Below are 24328 nucleotides of genomic sequence, written 5' to 3'. Positions count from 1 at the left end.
GAAACAAAAAGACAAATGTAAACAATTAACAAGTTCCTTCTAAAAGACTTGAGTGTTTTTCTTACTTTGTATTACCTTGCTCTTTTATTTGGCGTATCTGTCTTACTGTTTCCTTCAAAATTGCACATTTATCTGGTTTGACGTTGAAATTGTCAATATCACTAAGATTAGCAGATATCAGTTCAGCCAATTCTTCAATGTATTTACTCTCCTGCTCCCGTCTCCACTTTTCACCACTGCAGGTAAGACTAAGAAGGGGGGGGGGGGGGGGGGGACACATGAATATACCTATCACCAAAGAGCTATAAGCAGAATCAGTCCCTACACAACACCATTACCTTCATATGTAAATAAACTAAATCCAGACAATAAAACTATCAAAACATTGTGCTGAGAAGTGGTACAATATAGCATAAATTCATGTAAACCTAAATTCAAATCTACCTTTTTGTTATCCCAGTAGCCTTGGGCAGAATTAATCTCAGTTTCATCAATCTGGAGATTGGGGTTAAGTATTAATAATGAGGTTTCATAAATTGTAGATTGTTTTTATTTGCAACTATCATATTAAAACTCAAATGATGCTGACCTTGGTGAATACTTACAAGGCTACAGAGTATCACTGCATAAAATGCAGCATTTTATTTCTATTTTTTAAACTTCTAACTACATTCAGGAAACAAATGATGAAGCCTTAGAAATGCCAAAATATCAACTAATAACATGTTCTTAAAAAATATTTAAAATTCTTATTTATAATAATCTCAGTTATCTGTTCCTAACTCCTACCTCTTCAGTTGAGAAATGCTTCTTACAGTATCACCCTGTTAGTATAATATTCTCGCTTCTATCTAAATCAGCAATAAAGCCTCTATTACATCATAAAGATGTCCATCTCATCACTGTACCACTCCACTTACTATAAAGCAAAATAACAGTATTATAGCAAAGACAAAAACCAAAAATATCTAACCAGAGAGTGCAAACAACAAAAAGTTGGCGGGAAAATAAAGGAGACATATGTTATACTCTTTGTAATACTTTAAGCAATAAAACAATTTCTTAAAAAAAATTGAAATGTTATCTTTAAACTAAAAAAAAATAAATAAATAAGAGTAGGAGAGGAAACCTTGGTGAAGCAACAGAAAATAAATTGCCTACCCTTGTCCTGGGGTATCACATGGCAATTTGCGCTTTCGTGAATCAGGGACCAGTGGATCCAAGGAGTTTTCTCCTAATCCACTCATCGTGAATATACATCAGCAACTAAGAAAGAATAATAAGATAAAAACGTTATAAAATATCCATGACTCTATAAAGGTATTATATGCCTGAATGACTGCACATCATGTAATTCAGAACTATTTTCTCTAACTAGTTAGATAATTCTCAATATTCTTTTTTTAAGATTTTTTAAAATTGATTTTTATAGAGAGAGAGGAAAGGAGAGGGAGAGAAAGAAACATTGATGTGAGAGTGCAACATCAATCAGCTGCCTCCTGCATGCTCCCTACTGGGGATTGAGCCCACAACCCAGGTATGTGCTCTGACCAAGAATCAAACTAACAACCTTTAGGTGCATGGGACGACGTCCAACCAGCTGAGCAACATGGGCCAGGGTTTGAGATTCCTTATAGCATATCAACGAGTACGCTGAAGACAACCTCAGCGTTCATATGCCAGTCTGATTACACAGTATGCCCAGCCCCAAGAGAGAAATACTTCTCCAGTGCTACCAAAAATGAGTACACTGAACACCTCACAAGGAATTAGGCATCTTCTTCATACTTAATAACAAGACAAAGAGACCACCAATTCTTCAATTGATAAAATCCTGAATTTTATTTATTTCCAAGTAAGCACAAATAAGAGCGTATCATTTGGTAAGAAATGTTCCAATGATAAAAGCCTAAATTATATAAAGCTGTCTTCATTTTTTTCTTTAGATTATTTCATTAATATTTATCATCCAATGTGTTTTACTCCTGTTACTTCAAAATAAACCTAGATTGTATAAATACTAGTAACATGTAAACTCCACTTCATTCTGCTTAGATGCACAATAATTAAACTCAAGGGAGAAGGGGAGATAGACTTTTATAAGATCTACAAAGCAAAATTATTTTTATATTAACTGATGGAAATATAATATGCTTTGATTAAAGTTTCACTAATAAAGAAAATAAATGTAGGGCATTTCTTGTGGAAAAAAGAAACAGATTTTAACTGGGGAGCACATAATTTTAAGACATCTACTAAACCTTAACTTACTAAGAATTTTTTGTCCTAAACTCTTGTTTAGGAAAGTAATCATTGTTCTAAAGAATTCCAAGTCAATCAAACATTCCAAACTATTTTTTCTTAACATGTTAAAATGCATCTTGTAGTCTATCTACATTCTGAGACATACATTTTCAAGGACATAAATTTCCGCTAGGTGGCACAATACTACCAAGAAGGGAGATTAAATGTAAATGTAAAATTTCTCATAAGATGCTGACCAGACTTAAAATATGTAGCTTTTTAAAAATCAAAATTACTTGATCATTAATCAGGAGTTCTAGATTACACCATTGTCTTAACAGATGCTCTAAGTATGAAATAAATATCAACAAAATTCATTCTACCTATAATTTTGGTAGAAAAATAAAAAGGCTGAAAAGCTAAGATGTTTTAAAAACTTGGTGGATTTTTTCCCCTCACAACATTAAGTTACAATAAAGGAACAAAAAAGAACTGAAAATAGCTTTGATTAAAAGTTGCTTAATGCTATGATTTTAAAGCATACTCAGAATACAATCCAATCACAGAAGCCTCTCAAGCCCCAGACAGTGCAGTACAGAAAATGACTACAGTGGACTTTTCATTGAATCAGAATCTAAAGGCCCAAAGTGTATTCAATACGAACTCAACCATGTAGATCTTTGAGCCTTTTTGCAATTATTTTTCTTATATGAAATGTTTCTACTAAAGAGTTAATCTGTACTATTTAAATATATGAATATGACAATACACACTTTAAGTTTACAGTCATCCCTCAGTATCCATAGGAATTGATTCCAGAACCCCCTTGAACACCAAAATCCATGGGTGTTCAAGTCCCTTATATAAAATAGCATAGAGCCGAAACCGGTATGGCTCAGTGGATAGAGCGTCGGCCTGCAGACTGAAAGGTCCCAGGTTCGATTCCGGTCAAGGGCATGTACCTGGGTTGCGGGCATATCTCCAGTGGGAGATGTGCAGGAGGCAGCTGATCGATGTTTCTCTCTCATCGATGTTTCTAACTCTCTATCTCTCTCCCTTCCTCTCTGTAAAAAATCAATAAAATATATTTTTAAAAATAAATAAATAAATAAATAAATAAAATAAAATAGCATAGAAAAATGCATACAGTCAGTCAGCATCCACAGATTCCCAACCACAGACAAAAATTATGTTGGATGCAAAACCCACAGGTATAGAGGGCCAACTATACAGTTAGGCAAGATATTCTGTGCAATTACCTCAAGTAGAGAATAGTAGCCATTTACAATAACTTTCAATGCTATCAAAATTTAATTTTACCTATGTCTATATTATTTGGAAAAAGTAAGAAGTATATCCATGATAAATCAGATTTAAAATGAGCAAGAATCTTATAGCAACTGAACAGAATTTCTCATATAAATACTGTATGTCCTTCCATACATAGTAATCAAACTATGGAACATGTTTAAGCTTAGGCATGAACAGAATAAAACAAACTGCTAGAAAATGAACATTCCTAAACTTTAATTCAGGCTAAAAAGCAGCAAAGAATTACACTTATTCAGCTCAAAAGCCATGAAATTGTTATATATGGCTTAGCAGCATTAACTAGCTTTCCTTTTTGGTTATTTGAGGTTAAGACAGGAGGGAACATCTTGATTGTGTACAACAAACTAGCCAAATGGACAAGGATACAGGAAGCACTTATTCCCTGTCCAAAAGGAAAAGATATTAATCAACAAAGCTAATGTCACTAGGCAAGCAAAAAGTTATTTTGTGGGGGCCTAAGAAAAGCCATACCATGCCAAAATGGGGAGGAGATAGGTTACCAAGTAAATCTCAATTGGCATACAGACCAACGAAAATATTTTACTTTTTCTAAATTAATAAGGAAAAAGGAAGGGAACAACTTTCGTTGCTACAGTGCTGAGCATATCACATATTCTATGTAATTTCTCACAGCAACTCTCCAAGGTATGTAATTATCAATCCCATTTTATAGATAAGGGAACAGCTGCATAACTTTTCACTAGATCACACACAGATACTGGATGGCAGAACTGAGACTGCAACTGCTTCAAACTTTATAAGCAACAAAATATGTATCAAATGTTTCTTGGGCATTTTATCTCACCCCCATCACCACCACCAAAAAAATAAACCTTTTATACTGTTGAATCACACTATCTCCAACCAGTTAGCCAGAAAATTTCTCAGCCCATTAAGTAAGAATACTGAGAAATTATTACATCCAGGGTTAAGGGCATGCAGTATTGGGGACAGAGGCAAGGAACTGCTCAAATTCAACAGGTACTAAATGTTGCTACTCCCCTCCAGCCCCTAAAAACTAATCATTACTCTACAAGTCACCAGATAAATTGTCCTTTGACGTAGTCTAATATTAACCATGACTCTTATTTCCACTTGAGACAAACAGTCAGTGGCTCCCACAGCAAGAAAAAAACTTGCAATCAGAAAATCACAAACTACACCCTAAAATAGTCTTAAGTATTTTTATTCTTGCATTTTATAAGATTAAATGCTGGGGCCGAGGACTCTCTGACTATCCCCACCAATAACTGAGTTTATTAGTCAGGCTTGTTCGCCTGAGTTATGCAAGGTTATGATTAATATGCTAATTCAGGGAGTGTTTCTGGGTGTCTCCTGAGACTCACTGTAACTTAAGGAAATTTTTCAAACAACTGTAGAGTTGACTTCTTGAAAACATCTCGAAGCACTATGTAAAAACAGATATTGCTCAAGTCAATTAGAAGAAAAAATTGCTCTTGGAAAAAATTTATGAGACATTCGTATATAAAGGCACTACTCAAAACTCAAGTTACAAATTGGCATGCTTACTCAAGACACTTTAGTATGTAGTCACCACTAGTTCATCTAAAGGCTTAATCCTACAAGACTTTATTTTCTAAAATAGCAAAGGTTTTTTATTTCAATCAGTTGTGCAGCTCCAAGAGCACCAGTACCATGGAGGAAAGAACTGAACAACAAACATATAACCCATGTATTTGCCGGGGGACAAGGAGAAGTAGGGGAAGAGACAAGTCCACACACATGGAACCACTATGAAAGCTTCCTTTTCCAGTGATTATCGCCTACCTTTACTCTTTAATTCCACCCTGGTAAAGAGAATAAGAGCTGAAAAGAAACAAGGAGGAAGGAAAAGAGGGGGAAAGTTCCAGATAAAAAACTAACTGGCAATATCTTTTTGTTCTGTTGCTGATAACCTGTTATGTTTAGTGGGATAAAGTATAAACTACCTAATGCAATCCATTTTTCAATTTAATTCCATTTCAGCTCAAACACATGCCCAAAACCATTTTAGGTCCAGGAAATAGAAATGAATTGACACCACACACTGCTAGACCTCAGGCTAGCAGAAGTGGAAAATGTTTAAACAATTACAAAATAATTTTGTACGTGTTCAAATGAACACACTATAATAAAGTACATGGGAACACAGATGATAGGAAACCTACCAGCTTACCATTTTTTTAAACTGTATAAATGGTGTCTACAATAAACAACCTTGGTGCAGACATGTGCCAGAAAACACTATAATCTCAGGACCTGGTCATTCTTTTCCTCTATCTTTATTTATAATGCCAGCAAATATGGAAAGGAGCTACCAGAGAGCAACCAAATAAAATATACTATTTTTAATATGTAAGTTGAGCTGAAAAGCATCTGAATGTAAATTAATAGTCATTTTATCCACAAGGTTTCATTCCCTCTTCTCTCTTTCTATGTTTGCCTTTTCATTCTCAATCAACAGGCCAATCCCAAAGGCCCTTCACATTTTTGCTCCATTTTAAATTTGATGAAATCAAACTCAAACACAAACTCCTCAGAGGCTCTAGTACCAGAACTGGGCATACCAATTAGCCAAGGCAGGTGTTGGATGCAACTGGAAGCTTGTTGCCAAGAGACTTTTCAAGCTCTACATAAGCAACAGAGTTGAGGTTCACAAATATACATTGTGCAGAGGGAGTTAAACAAGCCAAATTCCATTTAAATCATATTACCCTCTCCTGACAGCATACTAAATAGTTGGGTAATTCCTTAGTTGTTTTAAAGGTTACTCTGACTCCTACAATTTAATGCACTGGATCTATCTATAATAATAAAAGCATAATATGCAAATCGACTGAACAACCAAACAGTAGAACAACCGTCTGAACGACCACACTATGACATGCACTGGTGCCAGGCCAGCCAAGGTGGGTACAATGAGATTGGTCAGGGGGCCCACCATTGCCCCATGATTGCCCCAAAGAGGGAGGCCCAGGCCACCCTTTGCAGGGCGATCAATCGGGGGGCTCCACAGAACCGGAAAACTGGGAGTGTGTGACAGCAGACATGGGCAGCACCAGGCCAAAGCGGGTGCAGGCGGGGTGGGGCCGCGAGATAGCCAGGGCCGCAAAGGCCTACCCTTGCACGAATTTCGTGCATCAGGCCTCTAGTTCATACATAAGAACATAGCTAAACTTATACTTCATAAACCTGATTCTGGCTTCATTTTAAACAACAAACTATCAGTCATACTTTCTCCTATCACCACCACTATCAGCAGCCACCCAAGTGACCTATGCTAAAAGAGAATTTTGACCAAGAATTATCACTGAAATATTTCCTATTTTGTTTTTAACCTTAAGTCTAACTTCTCTTTATATCTCCCCCTTCATCTCTCTTCTATCTAGAATACTTGTAACACATCCTTCAAGATCAAGCTCAACTGTCACCTCTGGTTAAAGCATTCCCAACTCTCCCAATTAGAAGTTTTCCCTTCTTTGTCCTAATCACTTTTCATACTTTTTTTTATAACATCACACCCCCCTTCTCTTCATTTTCCTGTCTCCCCTTTCCTCATATAAACTCTGAACCATTATAAAAACTTGTATGAGACTTTTATTACAAACTCCGTCCTCTTTCTTTTTTACAACTACCTACCACCAGTCCCCCTTGTTCCTTTCTCCAACTCTTTCCACTTCTTCCCATCTGATTAGCTGTACTTCTGACTAACTCTATAGTCTTCCTAAAATACAAAGAAGATTCATTGGGGAGAGAGAGGGAAACCCTTTGTAGAACGTATTTGCCTTCTTCCTAACATGTAATATTCACTTGGGTATTCCCATTCCAAAAAATATAGTAGCTTCAAGCTATCAAAACTAAAACTCAAGGATTTGGAATCCTTCAGCTAATGTACTATGATACAATAAAAAGATTGTATTGGGGATTTATTGGAATCAAACTTGAGAGGTGAATCTCAATTTCACTAAAAGGTAAACTTTTGTCACCTGTAAAAAGCTTATCACCTGTAAAAAAACTGGGGCTAATCACATCTCACATACCATATGTATATTGTAAGGATAAAAATGCAAAGCAAGCATAGGGAATAATGGTGATCCCTCAGAGGTACAAAATACCAAGAACAAAGATGTATACTCAGCAACACTAATTTTGCTCTCATTTGAAAAACAAATAGCTATGAATATCCCATATGGCAACAAATTAAAAAGATTCAGACAAATAAATTAGCCAGGACTATGCAGGCTAACCTCAACATACAAATAGCTGACTGGAATTCAAAACAACTTCCCACTGAAACAGTGTAGTGAGCTGTAGCCAGTAGCTAACATAATGTTATGAAAATACCAGTGTACTGTCATAGATATCTGTGTTCTTAAGATAAAAAGGTATAAAGAATAAGTAGCACCTTTTAGAAGATTCTGAAGAGGACATCCAAACACCTTCAAAGTACACCTTGGTTCTTTTTTATTTATCTCTTTTTACATCTAGATTTGTGGTTTAATTTTTCTTTGACAGACATAAGTTTATTTCAAAAGTACTGTTTATACATAAAGTTGTCCCTTGATACATAATGAAAATATAAGCAGGAGAGGAAGAAGAGAAAACCAAGCTTTTAGTCAGTCCCCTTGAGGTAAGTGATAAAGTACTAAATTAAGATAAGCAGTGAGGAGTTAGGGGTGTGTGTGCACAGAGGAGAAATAAAATATGATACATGTGTAATTAATAAGCTATAAGGATGTAAAGAAGAGATGACCACAACATGTGACCCATTCTCTCCTAATCCATTCTATCTGCCTCAGAAGAGGAAGACATTAGAAGAAATTTTAAAACTTAAGAGCTATCAACATTAGCCACCTGGTAACCAAATGGCAAAGAGCGGCAGAACTGCTAAAGAAAGTGGCACTAAGAAAGCAATGAATGACACAGGGAATGCTCACCATGCGTTAATAGCAAAACAGCTATTCCTATATTGGAGGACTTGCAGAGTAAGAAACTTAAAAGTACCAAGACACTACCCCCCTACATTATTGAAATTAGCCCTGTCCACCAATATCAAAAACATAAAGAAGCTACAGGTTTACTTATGACACTAATACTACAAAAACTAACAATGTGGAAATTCAAAGCCAATAAAAGCACATTGAATTAATTTTTCAAAAAGAAAAGGTACTGAGGGTAGAAGAAAAAGAGTAAGATGTATCAAAGGAAAAACAGACTTCCTTCTCTAAAAGCAAAGGGGTTAAAGCTGATGGTTTCTAACTCTAGCAACACAACATGGCAAATCAAATTCATAAGACTTCCTGTATGGATCATCATCATTACTGCAGGTTAGTCTGTGGCCTAGTCTTTGCGGGGGGGGGGGGCACGCTCGCGTGAGTGTGTTCTTTTTCTGACCTCACATCTTGCTCCATTCCTAGACTAAATTACTTTAAATTCAAAAGAATCCTTTTTTAAAATAATGTTTCTATATCCCTAGAAGTTACATGCCTACAAACAGAATTTCTCTCTTCAAATAAATCTCCAAAAGTCATTATTGATTTCAGGATAACAATAATATGAGAACATATATGTCAAAGTCCAAAAAGAAAATTTTAAAGCACTCTTAACATCACTTACATGTTGGAAGGTGGGGTAGCACTGGTAGAAATGTTAAAAAGTATCAAAGTCTAAACTGAACAATAACCTCAACTGCCTTCCTAGTCCCCTTCAAAATATAGCTACTATAGACCACGTGGAGCTTAAAAAAAAACAAAACACAAAAAACTGTGCTTCTAAGTCAAGATTGTTCCAGGGAAGAAATTTTCAACAAGAATATAATATAGAAGAAATGGGACAAAGAGAGCATCACTCAAATAATTTAAAACATAGCTTGGGGTTTTGTGGGGTTTTTTGTTGTTGTTATTGATGTTTATAGATCAATTTCATGATTCATGACTTTAAAGAGGTTCTTTCTAAACTTCATAAAACCTGCCTATGCATGTCTAGGAAATGATGCGGGGGGCACCTCATTATTGCTAGAGAATATTTGAGGCAAAACTTTAATTAGGAACTCTTGTAAAATCATTCATACAACTAAACTGGCTAAAATCAAAACCCACTTCAGCAAGTGTCTTAAGAGTGGTCACTAATTACCAGGAATGTAATATACAATATGATGACTACAGTTAACACTTCTATATGATATATAGGAAAACTGTTGAAAGTAAATCCTAAGAGTTCTCATCACAAGGAAAAAAAAAATTGTGGGTTTTTTTCTCCTTTTCCTTTCCATATGAGATGATGGATGTTAACTGAATCTACTATGGTAACCATTTCACCATGTATGTAAATCAAACCATCATGCTGCATGCCTTAAACTTACACAGTAGCATATGTCAATTATTTTTCAATAAAACAAGTGTGTTGTTGTTTTTTTTTAAAAAAAAAAAAAAAAAAAAAAGGAGTGGTCAGGCCAGCTGGCATGGCTCAGTGATTGAGCGTTGACCTATGAACCCAGGAGGTAACGGTTTGATTCCTGGTCAGGGTACATGCCCAGGTTACAGACTTAATCTCCAGTGTGGGGTGTGCAGGAGGCAGCCAATCTCTCTCATCATTGATGTTTCTATCTCTCTATCCCTTTCCCTTCTTCTCTGAAATCAATAAAAACATACTTATTTTTTTAAAAAAAAAAAAGAATGGTTAGCCCTAGCCAGTTTTGCTTAATGGTTATAGCGTCCACTTGCTGGCAGAAGGATGGATTCAATTCCTATCAAGGGCACATGCCTTGATTCTCAGCCCAACCAGGGCACGAGCAGTCAATGTGTCCCTCTCTCCATCTTAAAGGTTAGTGGCAAAGTGAAATTTGTTTCTCTCTTTCTGTATCTCCTCCTCCCTTCCATTCTCTAAAAAAATCAATGGAAAAAGTATTTCGGGTAAGGATTAACAAAAAATAAAATAAAAAGGAGTGGTCACTATTCAATGTATTGAGTGTTGTCTACATAGACAAAGGAGTTCAAATTCCCTATGCCATGTACTTGGGATGAACTGCTGATCAAAACAAAGTGTTTTGCCTTCGATTAGCTGATGATCCAGTGTCAGGATCAATAATCTAGTACAGTGATTTTCAACCTTTTCATCTCATGCACACATAAACTAATTAAAATTCTGCAGCACACCAAAAAATATTCTATTTTTTGCCAATCTGACAAAAAATAGGTATAATTTTTATTGATTTACAAAAAAAGAAAAGAATAGTAATTACCTTCCCTTTTGACTCCAAAGTGACTTTTTTAAAAACCATGCATATAAGGATTTCTGGTACCAAGAATTAACCAATCAGATGCAACATTATTATGCAACATGACCAATAACATGCAATTCTATTATATGACTTTTATATTTATGGTTCAAGACAGGGCATTCACACCAGACAGCCATTGTTGTATTGGCTGTTGTCCCCCTTTTATCTTTTTCTTTTTTTTTGAAAAATCTAAGGGAAAAGAGGTCAGTTCCCCTAACTAAATACAGTTTTTAAAAAAATTCTGCAACACACTAGCTGAAAACTGTTGATCTGGTTAAGTATAGAATCACAAAATGTGTTTGTGTGCTCTAAAAGGTCTCCACTGAAAATTAATGCCTGATCTGTAATTCAAAAGCAGGAACTGAGTACTGACAGAATACACAATGTTATACATGATAGTTGTTCAAAGTCCTAACCCTCTTCAGTCAATGTGGTTCTTACTATTAAAACAGACATTCAGGTTAAGGACGACAACATGTCCTTGAAACTGGCCAAGCTTTTTGAAGGGTGCTCAGGCGCCCTTCATGTTTAAGCAGGACAGAACCGACTGCAGTATAACAGGAACTAGATGTGCTACAGCTAACAAATACATACAGCAAGGTGAAAGGTTTATGTCAAATGCTTCTAGGGTTCCAACCAAATTTACTAGTTCAGGCTTCTCAACCTTTTTGATATCAGGATTCCTTTACCTGTTAAAAATTTAGAACCCAAAAAGCTTTTGTTATTTGGGTTATCTATCAGTATTTACCATATTATACATTAAAACTTAGAAACATTTGAAATACTAATTCACTTTATAATAATCCCATTATATGTTAAAAATTTTATGAAAAAATAACTTTTTTGGCCGAAACCGGTTTGGCTCAGTGGATAGAGCGTCGGCCTGCGGACTGAAAGGTCCCAGGTTCAATTCCGGTCGGGGGCATGTACCTGGGTTGCGGCCACATCCCCAGTAGGAGATGTGCAGGAGGCAGCTGATCGATGTTTTTCTCTCATCGATGTTTCTAACTCTCTCTCTCCCTTCCTCTCTGTAAAAAAAGTCAATAAAATATATTTTAAAAAAATAAATAAAATAACTTTTTTGAAATAAAACAATTCCAAGAAAGAGGTGACACTGCTTTACATTTTTACAACTCTTTTGTCTGACGTAGGAATAGTTGAATTCTCTTATCTATTTCTCCACTAAATCTGTTGCAATATGTTATTTTGGTTAAAACTAAAAAGGAAATCCAGCCTAAAAGAAACATGTACTTGTAAAAGGAAGGACTATTTCAATAGTCATTTACAAATAATTAAGAGAGAACTTTCGTTGATATTATGCTAAAACTTGAAAAGTGGTACTTTGCTTTTTTTAAAAAATATTTTTTATTGATTTCAAAGAGGAAAGTTGAAGGAGAGATAGAAACATCAATGAGAAAGAATCATTCATCGGTTGCCTCCTGCCCACCCCACACTGGGGATCGAGCCCGCAACCTGGGCATGTGGCCTGACCAGGAATCGAACCGTGACCTCCTGGTTCATAGGTCGATGCTCAACCACTGAGCCATTACAGCCAGTGGTACTTTGCTTTTTAATTGTTATTTATTTATTAACTCTAGAGACATAGAGGAAGGGAGAAAAAGACAGAGAGAGAAAAACAGTGATATTTTGTTGTTCTACTTATTTATGCATTCCTTGGATGCTTCATTATGTGCCCTAACTGGGGATTGAACCTGAAACTTTGGTGTAGAGAGATGATGCTTTAACCAACCGAGCTACCCAACCAGGGATAACAGGTGGTACTTTCTTAAAGGTTAATTGCAACCATATCAATGAGCTTTCATGCTCTAACAGTAAAATATAATGACCTCCCTTGCACTCTAAACAAATCTTTAACTCATGCATGATTTTATAACATCACTGTCATCTGGATAATACTGGTTCACTGATTAAGCAGATTTTCAAATACTGATATTTTCATTATACAATATCAAAAACTCCACATTAATGTCACCACCCATCTTACCCTAAACGTTTTGTGTCCTGAGAAGATGTTACACTCATGGTGGCAGATTCAAATTTACCAACAATTTTTACTTAAAACTCAAATTTTACCACTATCAACACGTGAGATGTTTTCCTTGAAGAGCTAGGTTCACCTTGCTCATTTTTAAGAAACTGTCAGCAAAATCCAAGTTTCAATAACCATAGTTCTTTCGAGTAAAATGGCCTTCCGTGAAGAAAGTGGCCAATTCAGGACAAAAGCCCACTGCCCAAGTGCTTTTCCCCAAGACAACCTAGGCAGAGTGCTTTCTGCATGTTTTCCATTCTCACTAGACAGAATATTTAAAATATAGTACTCAAAAGGGAAGATTTAACGAAATGAGCAATTTTGCTGCTTTATCAAGGACAATCCTGAGTGGGAAATGGGTGGGTTTTTTCTTTATGAGTGAAGAACGGTCTGGTGGTGCCACTGCCATGATCCATGCTAAGGTGCCAGCAGCTTTATGCACCACGGTTTTTGCACCATCAGTACCAACATCAGCAGGATGAGAATGACAAATAACAGATACTATAAAAACTGTTTGAACTCTGTGGACCCCATAAAAGGTTCTCAAGGACTCCCAAGGGTCCATCAACCACACTTTGAGAACCACTGAGCTAGATTAATGTTGGGGTTCAGGGTTTGAAACTGCTATGGTTTCTCCAAGATCCTCCACATTGATTTAATAAATATTTCAGTATCCACTATCTGTAGACCTATACAGAAGTTCATCAACTTACAGTGGGGTTACATCCCAATAAACCCATCATAAACTGAAATAACCCCATTAAAGTTGAAAATATTTAAAGTAAAAAATGCATGTAGTACACCTAACCTACTGAACATCACAGCCTAGCAGGGCCTACCTCAAACATGCTCAGAACACCTACGTTAGTTAGTCTACTGTTGGACACAATCATCCAACAAAACACTGTAGAGTATGGGTTGTGTACCCTTGTGGGAGCTGAGGCTCACTGCTGCTGGCCAGCATCACAAGAGAGTATTGTACCACACATGTCACTAGTCCAGGAAAAAGAAAATTCAAAATTCAAAGTATATTTCTACTGAATGTGTACTGCTTTCGCTTCATCAAAAATCTTAAGTCAAACCATTTTAAGTAGGGAACCATCTGTATAACTATGCCATGTTGTGAGATTAAGAGAACAAAGGAATTCCTGATAAAATTACATAGTGGATTATTGCTTTCAACCAAACACACTTTTCCCCCTTGCTCCATATACAATAATGACAAAATATTTTTATTATATAGAAAGACACAGCCATGCTCAAATATCACAAATATATCTTTGGACCAAAACTGAGCAAACACAAGGTAATGAACTGATGACTCCATGGAATCACGGAGCTCCAGGACCAGAAACTAGCAAAGACAATCAAGAAATCAAATCATGCACAAGATAACAGGACCAAAAGCAAGGCTCATAGGTAGAAACCGAACAAAAAATTTCTGAAAGGAAGGTGGGGAAAAAAGCAATTATCAATAGCTAGTTACTGATTATAGCAAACTGTCACTGCAGCTGAAGAAAGGGCAATATACACAAAACCTGAGTCATGCATATTTCTGATATTGCAATTAATACTTCAGCATGGAATCCTGAACCTCGACTGAAGGTATGGTAGATATGGGTAAAATCAACAAAAAATAGTTAGGGCCTGGCTGGTGTGGGCTGAACAGCTGAGCACTGACCCAGGAACCAAGAGGTCATGGGTTTGATTACTGGTTTCAGGCTCAATTCCAGTAGGGGGGTCGGTACAGGAGACAGCCAATCAATGTGACTCTCTCATCAATGTTTCTATTTCTCTATCCCTCTCCCGTCTTCTGTATCTAAAAATCAACTAAAATGTATTTTTTTTAAAAAGTTACACCCTAGCTGGTTGGCTCAATGGATAGAATGTTGACCTGCGAACTGAAAGGTCCTGGGTTCAATTATGGTGAAGAGCACATGCCCGGGTTGCAGACTCGATTCCCAGTAAGGGGCATGCAGGAGGCAGCCGATCAAGGATTCTAGCTCATCACTGATGTTTCTATCTCTCTCTCTCTTCCTCTCTGAAATCAATAAAAATATATTTTTTCAAAAATAGAGCCAGGAGTGCCAGGGGCAGGGAGAGTGGCATACATGAAGGGCACCAACAGAAGAAAAATACATTTCCCACTCAAGATGCAAATTGTAAACTAAAATTCTCAAGTGTACTTGAAAACAGAACTAAGAAAGATGACCAAGAAATTCATCAATATCTGAAGATAAACTCACCACCCAATAAAATAAACTGGAAAGAAGTTTAAAATAAATGTTTGATTCTTTTTTTAAAATATATTTTATTGATTTTTTTTTACAGAAAGGAAGGGAGAGAGATAGAGAGTTAGAAACATCTATCAGCTGCCTCCTGCACACCCACTACTGGGGATGTGCCCACAATCAAGGTACATGCCCTTGCCCAAAATCGAACCCGGGACCCTTCAGTCCGCAGGCCAACGCTCTAGCCACGGAGCCAAACCGGTCAGGGCTGTTTGATTCTTAATGAGATAAAGAATCGATGAGTGAAAAAATAGATGAAAAGAAACAAAATAAGTGGTTGTGAAAGAATGAATTATAAACTTTCAGATATTATAAAGTATTAAAAAAGATAGTATTGCCCATTAGCTGAGCAACAGATATCCGAACTCTGGATAGATTTGGTTAGCATGAGATACTTAAACCCATATCCGGAACCAAAACTCAATAGTATTAATTCCTAGACCAGGGGTGGGCAAACTTTTTGACTCAAGGGCCACAATGGGTTCTTAAACTGGACCGGAGGGCTGGAACAAAAGCATGGATGGAGTGTTTGTGTGAACTAATATAAATTCAAAGTAAACATCATTACATAAAAGGGTACGGTCTTTTTTTTTTTTTTAGTTTTATTCATTTCAAAGGGGCCGGATCCGGCCCACTGGGGCCGTAGTTTGCCCACAGCTGTCCTAGACTATAACAACACACACACATAGAGTAAAGTGGATAAGAAAGCTGATGAAACCAACCAGAATGCAGCACAATGAAGGAAAAATAGTTTATATAAACCCCAGCATAATATTAACAAATTTTAATCTCTGAACTTCAATTTCTCATTCTCTAAAATGGATATGCCATCACCTTAACAAAGTTGCTTAAAGAATTAAAAACCATATAACCTCCCCCCAAAAAAGAAAAGTCAAATGGCAGGCTTGAAAAAACAGCTTTTCTCTAGAATCAAGGTTATTTTTTTTTAATGAAATTTGCCTCTTTAATTCTAAAGTAACTACACCTACCATCCAGATAAATTCAGGAAACAATGTAGTTATTTGCATTTTCTAACTCCTATATTAGCTGAATAACTTAAGTAAATTACCTAAACCTTGGTACCTAAGAGGGAATGATGGAGATGTCTTTTGGAAGGTACTAAATTCTCAAAAATGCTAAGATCTACAAAAAAGTTTTGGTAATGGTCTTAAAGTGTTCTTATGTAAACATTTCAAATATTTTTTTAAACCTTTCTGATAGTGTATACTTCTCTGTCAAAAGAATTTATTGAAACAGTACCTCTTATTAGAAAGGCACTTAGATCACAAGTAATTAAGGACAATTTCTTCTTTGAAAATTCATGCTAAAATTCATGCGTAATTGCTCTGCAATTTTTAAAATATAAAGACATTGGAAATTTAACTAACCTAAATTTAAAATTTCTTTCACTCTTCATCATTCTTAAGAAAATGGTTCCCTTTTCAACTGCTAAAAAAAAAAGAAAGAAAAAAAAAAAGGAAAGGAATAGAACTCAGGCTTCTTATATTTCAAACTAGAGGCCCAGTGCACAAAAATTTGTGCACTTGGCGGGGAGGAGGGTCCCTCAGCCCGGCCTGCGCCCTCTCGCAGTCTGGGACCCCTCGGGAGATAACGACCTCCTGGCTTAGGCCCGCTCCCAGGTGGCAGAGGGCAGGCCCAATCCCTAGGTGCAGCCTCTGGTCGGGCTCAGAGCAGGGCCGATTGGGGAGTTGGGGCACCGCCCCCTGTCATGCACAGAGCAGGGCGGATCCGGAGGTTGCGATGCCACCCTCAGTCACGCTCAGGGTAGGGCCGATTGGGGGGTTGGGGCACCGCCCTGTCACACTCAAGGCAGGGTCGAAGGGGAGGTTGTGGCGCCACTCCCTGTCATGCACAGAGCAGGACCAATCAGGGGTTGGGGCGCTGCCCCCTGTCACTCACAGAGCAGGGCCCATCAGGGGAGTTGGGGCTCCGTACCCTGTCACACACAGAGCAGGGCCCATCAGGGGGTTGGGGAGCTCCCCCCGTCACGCACAGAGCAGGGCCGATCAGGGGGTTGAGGAGCTCCCCCCTGTCACTCACAGAGTAGGGCCAATAGGGGAGTTGGGGCACCGCACCCTGTCACACACAGAGCAGGGAAGATCAGGGGGTTGGGGCGCCGCACCCTGTCACACTCAGGGCAGGGCCGATGGGGAGGTTATGGCTCTACCCCGTCACACACAGAGCAGGGCCCGTGGGGGGCGGTTGGGGCGCCGCCCTCTATCACCCACAGAGCAGGGCCCATGGGAGGGGGGTTGGGGCACCGCACCCTGTCACACACAGAGCAGGGCAGATAAGGGGGTTGGGGCGCCGCATCCTGTCACACACAGAGCCGCAGGGCGATCAGGGGGTTGGGGAGCTCCCCCCTATCAGGCACAGAGCAGGGTTGATCAGGGGGTTGGGGCGCCTTCCCCTGTCACGAACAGAGCAGGGCCGATAGGGAGGTTGTGGCCCCGCCCCCTGTCACACACAGAGCCGCAGGGCGATCAGGGGGTTTGGGCACTGCCCCCTGTCATGCTGATCCCAGTGCCGGGAGGCCTCGCGGCTCCACTGATCCCGGTGCTGGGAGGCATATTACCCTTTTACTATATAGGATAGAGGCCTGGTGCACGGGTGGGGGCCGGCTGGTTTGCCCTGAAGGGTGTCCTGGATCATGGGAGGGTCCCCATTGGGCTGCCTGGCCAGCCTGGATGAGGAGATGATGGCTGTTTGCAGCTGGTCACACACTCTTCAGGGTGGGGGTCCCCACTGGGGTGCCTGGCCAGTCTGGGTGAGGGGCTGAGGGCTGTTTTCAGGCTGGCGGGTGACTGAAGCTCCCAACCGCTCCTTTTTTTCTTTTCTTTTTTTTTATTCTGGGCCAGCTTTAGCTCTGAGGCTTGGCTCCAGCTCTTAGGCCTCGGCTGCTGAAAGCAGGTATCTGGTTTGTTTGGGTTCTATAATTGAAACACTGTTTCAACTCCAGCTCTGAGATCCGGGCTGGCTGAAAGCAGGTTTCTGGGGTTTTGTTTAGCTTCTATATTTGTAACAATGTTCCAAACTGCAAGCTCAGAGGCAGGCAGTGGCAGGCGGGGAACGTTGGAGTCCTCCGTCACTGAAGCAAGCAAGCCTCATGTTCGCTTTAAGCTGCCTGGCTGCCGGCCGCCATCTTGGCCGGCAGTTAATTTGCATATCACCCTGATTAGCCAATGGGAAGGGTAGCAGACGTTCGGCTAATTGCCATGTTTCTCTTTTATTAGATAGGATGGAATTGGGAGAGAGGTATTTAAGTAATGAAAATAGCCACAATTTCCATGATGCCTTCACTCCACAAAAAAGGCTTACCAAAAGCCCAATTAAAAACTCTCATACACACAAAAAATTAACCTACTTCCCAGGGCCTTATAATACTGAATCATCTCTTAAAGTGAAAAGACAGGAGGATTATAGCTGTGCATGGCCAATTTGTCTTTTGAAGTCAAAGCATGTCTCCCATTACCTTGCACCAAGTCCACGTGATCTGCATATCAATATATTGTAGGGTTGCAGCATCTGAAACCCATACCAACCATTAAAAGGTGTTACCATTATTTTAATTAACAAGTTTGCCTACACATGAAGAACTCTGCAGTTTTATTCTAGAATTCTTTCTAAATTATCGCCATCGAATTTTAAAGAAAATTTTAAAAAGCTAAGGACCAAGACTAAAAGTCATGTAATTCCAATTCTCTTTATGTTACCCTCCAGTAAAATAACTAGCTCTATAAAAATCCTTTTAAACAGAAAAGCAATATACTAGTAGTTGATTTAGAAAAAAATAATAATTTTTATAACTCAGTTTTCTACATTAGGGTCAAATGTTATAGTAGAGGAATGAAAGAAATGCCAAATCACACACTGTGTAATAGGAATGCTGCCTGAAATATGTTAAGTACATTTTTAGTTGTTATAATTTAAAAGCTATAAAAGATAAAAGTCTACAGAAGTGAATTAACTATCCTAAACTGATCTTTGTGAACTCACAAAGTATATTGACATAGTATGTTTGTGTACTCACATAGTATGAGTTTAATAAATGAAGCTCATTAAAGAATAGTAATACTTAGTTTCATTAATACATGATGGAAAATATATCTTAGGAACATATGTTGACCACGTGTGCACACATGCAGAGTGTTCAAAGTTACTTTAAAATGTTAAAATAAGTAAGGCCCCTGTTATCCTTGATAAATGTCAGCTCATGCACTCATGCCCAATACACACTATTTTTCACAAAGCAGAGTCCCAGGAAAGGTAATTTTGAATCCATCAGCACCATGTAATGGTTACACATAACAAATCCTATTCAAGGTCAGAAGTTTAGAGGTTTTCAATATCAGCTTCATAATAATGCAGGCTTTATGTTAAATATTTTACAGGTTCAAAAACAATAGTCTTAGTAAAACAGTTTTCAGAAACAAAGACAGAATCATAAGAAAGTAATTATAAGTTTGGCACATGAGAAAGAGGGCCATTTATAATAAACTGAACTATTTGTACAGCAGTTCACTTTTATATAGTTGTGCTGATATTTAGGCCAATTGTATTTCTTAATTAAGTTACAAAATTAAGTACTACAAGAGCTACGTTATTACCAATCTGACCATTTTTATGTATATATTTTCCAAGTGTAATAAAACTGTCCTTTTTATGAACCCTGACTATGAACTATTTACTGAGATCTCATCGCCATTCATTTTCACCAAGAGCAGAAAAATGGTGATTGTAGATTAGTACAGCAATTTAGATATTTGTTGTTCATGTCAAAGATGAATCTTACAACTTTAACAGTTTTCTCTACATATTTTGAAAGAGAAATATCAAAGCAAACCAGCTTAACCTTCAGTCTTTTGTTAAAAGAATCTTTTTGATATGTGACCTCTGCTCAAAAAAATTACCTTTTAAAGTAAATAACTGTTTGATCAACATTAAATTCAAAATATTTGCCTTTAAAATTATTAATGCATTAATATTTTCCTATATATCATCACAGAACCAGTTACCTCCAATTTTAAATGTATCATTAGTCATCAGTCTTCGTTCCATACATAGAAGGAGACTCTTAAAAGTTTCAAACTGCCCGGCTGGTGTGGCTCAATGGCTGAGTATCAACCTATGAACTAGCAGGTCATGGTTTGATTCCTGGTCAGGTCACATACCCAAATTGTGGGCTCAGTCCCCAGTGGGGTGTGTGCAGGAAGCAGCAGATTAATGATTCTCTCTCATCATTGATGTTTCTATCTCTTTCCCTCTCCCTTCCTCTCTGAAATCAATTTTTAAAAATGTGTGTGGGGGGGGGGGGGGGTTAAGTTTAAAGCCTAAGAAGAAAATAAAAGGGGGGCAAGAAACTAAGTGTGGTCTGATTACCCCAAGTAAAATAACTTTGGCTTTTCCACTTGAAACCGCAGCACTTAAATTAGCCCTAAATAGCAGATCCACCAAAATTATGGCTTTTTTGATAATTTTTTGTAATTACTATCATAAGCTTGAGAACAAAAATTGATTTCTAAACAATTTTGCTGCAAGATACCCATTAAGTATTTCACTGCAGATAGGTCTGGGTATGACTCTGAATTAATTTTTTTTAAGAAATTATTTTCAGCCCTGACCGGTTTGGCTCAGTAGACAGAGCGTCGACCTGCGGACTGAAGGGTCCCGGGTTCGATTCCGGTCGGGGGCATGTACCTCGGTTGCAGGCACATCCCCAGTAGGGGGTGTGCAGGAGGCAACTGATCGATGTTTCTCTCTCATGGATGTTTCTAACTCTCTATCCCTCTCCCTTCCTCTCTGTAAAAAATCAATAAAATATTTTTTAAAAGACTTTCTTGACACTTGAAAAAGATACTGTTGTAGAATTGACATTAACCCTATAATTACAGGATGACTACTATAACAAAGACTGATTTTTAAAAATTGAGGTGAGTTCAATTAACATGTTTTTTTTGAAACCCAGGAATGTTTGAGACAGCAAACCTTCTGAAGTCAGTGCCATGAGAAAGGTAACAATATTTTTCCATAAAATTCCTTTATGGCATCATAGAGCTCTTACTATTCCTCAATACATCAGCTATGTTCTTTAACAACTTTACTGAGATCTAATTAACTTACCTTACACTTAAAGTATGTGAGTCAATGGCTGTTATTATATTCAGAGTTGTACAACTGTCACCACAGTTTTAGAACATTTTCATTATCCCAAAAAAGAAACCCAGTACTCTTGAGCTGCCTCTCCCCTTATCCTCACAATTCTCCCCCAACCTCACACAATCTCTTCCCTAACCCTACCTTAGGCAGCCACTAACCTACTTTCTGTCTCTATGAATTTACCTATTCTGGAGAGTTCATACAAATGGGATCATACAACATCTAGTACTTTGTGACTAGTTTCTTTCACTTAGCCGAATCCTTCCTAGTTCATCCACATTGTAGCATATATCAGTACTTCATTTCTTTTTATTTCTGAATAATACTTCATTGTATAGATATAACATTTTATTTATCCGTTCATCCATTGATAGATATTTAGTTTGTTTCCATTTTGGGGGGGCTATTATGAATGTTACTATGAACATTTATGTACAAGTTTTTATATGACCATGTATATTCTTAAATGAGAAATCATGAGCACTAAAATAATCAAAACATATTTTGATAATATATGCAAAGAAGCCTCCAAAGTTTGCTGGTAAATAGGAAAGAAGCAGGTTCCTTAAAAATAGCTTAAAAAAAAAACAACTGGCATCCAAATGTGCAGTTTTAACAATGACTAATATGCTGAGGGTTCTAGTGGAAAAAGTGGACAACATGCAAGGACAGATAAGTAATGTTAGCAGAAAGATGGAAACTAAGAAAGAAGTAAACAGAACTATTAGAAATCAAAAACACTAACAGAAATGAAGACTGCCTTTGATGGGCTTATCAGCTGACTAGACACAGCTGAGGGGGGAAAAAAAAAAGAAAATGAGTTTGAAGATATATCAATATGAACTTCCAAAACTGAAATACTAAGAGAAAAAATAAAAAAAATAATTAAAAAAATGTCCAAGAACTGTGACATGATTATAAAAGGTAAAATATATGCATAAGAGGAATACCATTCATATAAAATTCAAGAAAAGACAACTTTTTCTATACTCATTTTTCTATTCTGATGAACTAATAAAATTTAGGAGTTACATAAAATGTTATATGCCCATACAAGCAATCATAGTCTTCACAATGTAAAAATAGTAAAAATACATGGGGCTGATTCAGATTTTGACTAAATACCATTAAAATATTCACACACGCCTGGCCAGCGTGCCTCAGTGGTTGACGTCAACCTATGAACCAGGAGGTCACAGTTAGATTTCCAATCAGAACATAAGCCCAGGTTGTGGGCTTGATCTACAGTAGGGGGTGTGCAGGAGGCAGCCAATAAATGATTCTTTCTCATCATTGATGTTTCTATCTCTCCGTCTCCCTCCCTAAAACCAATTAAGAATATATTTAAAAAGAAAGAAAAAAATGTTCACTCATAAGAACAAGGTGGGTGGGCGGGTAGTGCCGCATATTAAACTGTAAAACACAGTTCCCCTCCTCTCCCAAAAATTTATGTTTCTGTATACATATATACACATATATATACACTCATTTCAATACCATGCATTCATTCAATTAATCATTAAAGAGAAAACCATGAAATATAAAACAAGTTTAAGATTAAATCATAAATTAAAGAAGAGAGTAGTATCTTCAGAGGTTGAAATCAGAAAATTACAAAGGATCGAGCCAAAAAAAAAAAAAAAAAATACTGGATTACCTGGCTAACCAGTCAAATGATGTTCAAGTAGAAGTTTATTTTTATTGGTCTCTGATTCCGCTGTTCAGCAAGTATTTTGATCCTGAAGATTTAAAAAACAAAGTATGTTGAATTTCATTGCCCTTTCTTAGTATTATTGGTCACACACAAATTAACTTTTTCCCTAGACATATGAAACAAAACAAAAAGGGCTATTAAGAGGCCTCTTTGAAGAATTTTAGCTGGTGCCTTATTTTGCCATATATTACTGCTTCTGCTTAAAAACTCAGGGATGGCATATACAATATGTTTTGTCACGGTTTATAAAAATGGATAACACAAAGTGGAATGGAGGAGACCCAGTTCCAAGTTCTGAAATGTGATCAAACCAGATGGCTAATTTGAACTTGGGACATCCCCACCTGTCCAAAAAGAGTATTTAACAAATAACAATTAAAGACACTTATTAATATCCTGGCAGAAACTAATACTTAAATACCCACAAGATGGATGGACAGACGAATGGGATGGATGGACAGATGGACAGATGGATGGGGTAAGCAAGCAAGAAAGAAAGAAAAAAAAACACCTGGATTTTTTCCCCCCCACTAGGAAAGGCTGCATTTGAGTCACCAACAGGAAATATTTTTAAATGAAAGACAGGAAAATATAAAAAAACATGAACATCTAAATGGCAGGCTTTTGCACTAATGTGGAGGTGATTCTAGTGCACAAACAAGTGTCCAGCCGGTGTGGCTCAGTGGTAGAGCTTTGACCCATGAACCAAGAGGTCGCTGGTTCTATTCCTGGTCAGGGCACATGCCCGGGTTGTGGGCTCGGTCCCCAGTGTGGGGCAAACAGGAGGCAGCCAATCAATGATGTTTCTCTCTCATCAATGTCTGTCTCTCTCCCTTCCTTTAAAAAAAATCAATAAAAACACATTTTTTAAATAAAATCAAAATTCACCATCTTATGAATGGCCAAATGTAACAATAAAGCAACAACAATCTGACTATCACTAACTCTAGTAGTAGCTGTATCAAGACAACAACCATAACTAGCCCTAAAGTCAACAGCATGCATGATGGAATTGACACATCTGTTGGGAAGGGATAGAAGAAGAAAATGAGATATTCGAAGCCATGACAAATTCCCAACCACAATATAGCTATATGATGTGATGGGTCTGTTGTAATTTTGAAACCCAAATTAAAGGTAAGAAAATTAGGGGATGGAAGTGGGAAGCACATCATATGTGGTACACAAAGGAAAAAGAGGAGAATCCAGGTAGTATATCAGTGCCATTCAAATAAAAACAG

General features: G+C 37.6%; 1 protein-coding gene across 7 annotated transcripts in view; it reads right to left on the bottom strand.

Annotated features, from left to right (window-relative positions):
* NCOA3 (nuclear receptor coactivator 3) overlaps positions 1-24328 on the bottom strand; it is a 103723-nt gene that overhangs the window by 29881 nt on the left and 49514 nt on the right. For 5 of the 7 annotated variants that reach the window (XR_004969861.1, XM_036321479.1, XM_036321483.1 and 2 more), the window contains exons 2-4: positions 23031-23112; positions 1162-1266; positions 76-248 (exon numbers count right to left, since the gene is read on the bottom strand). Coding sequence is in view for 6 of the 7 variants with exons in the window: in XM_036321479.1 (XP_036177372.1) it covers positions 76-248; positions 1162-1247 (259 nt within the window). In the remaining variant the exon portion in view is untranslated. Of the gene's footprint in view, positions 1-75; positions 249-1161; positions 1267-16584; positions 16646-18689; positions 18743-23030; positions 23113-24328 lie in introns of all 7 variants that reach the window. The other 2 variants (XM_036321481.1, XM_036321482.1) reach the window with 2 other exon arrangements.

The sequence above is a fragment of the Myotis myotis genome, unplaced genomic scaffold (assembly GCF_014108235.1).
Source record: "Myotis myotis isolate mMyoMyo1 unplaced genomic scaffold, mMyoMyo1.p scaffold_m19_p_9, whole genome shotgun sequence".
In the NCBI taxonomy this organism is placed as follows: domain Eukaryota; kingdom Metazoa; phylum Chordata; class Mammalia; order Chiroptera; family Vespertilionidae; genus Myotis; species Myotis myotis.
The sequence above is the reverse complement of the archived record's forward strand: the minus strand, read 5'-3'. Positions and strand labels throughout refer to the sequence as shown.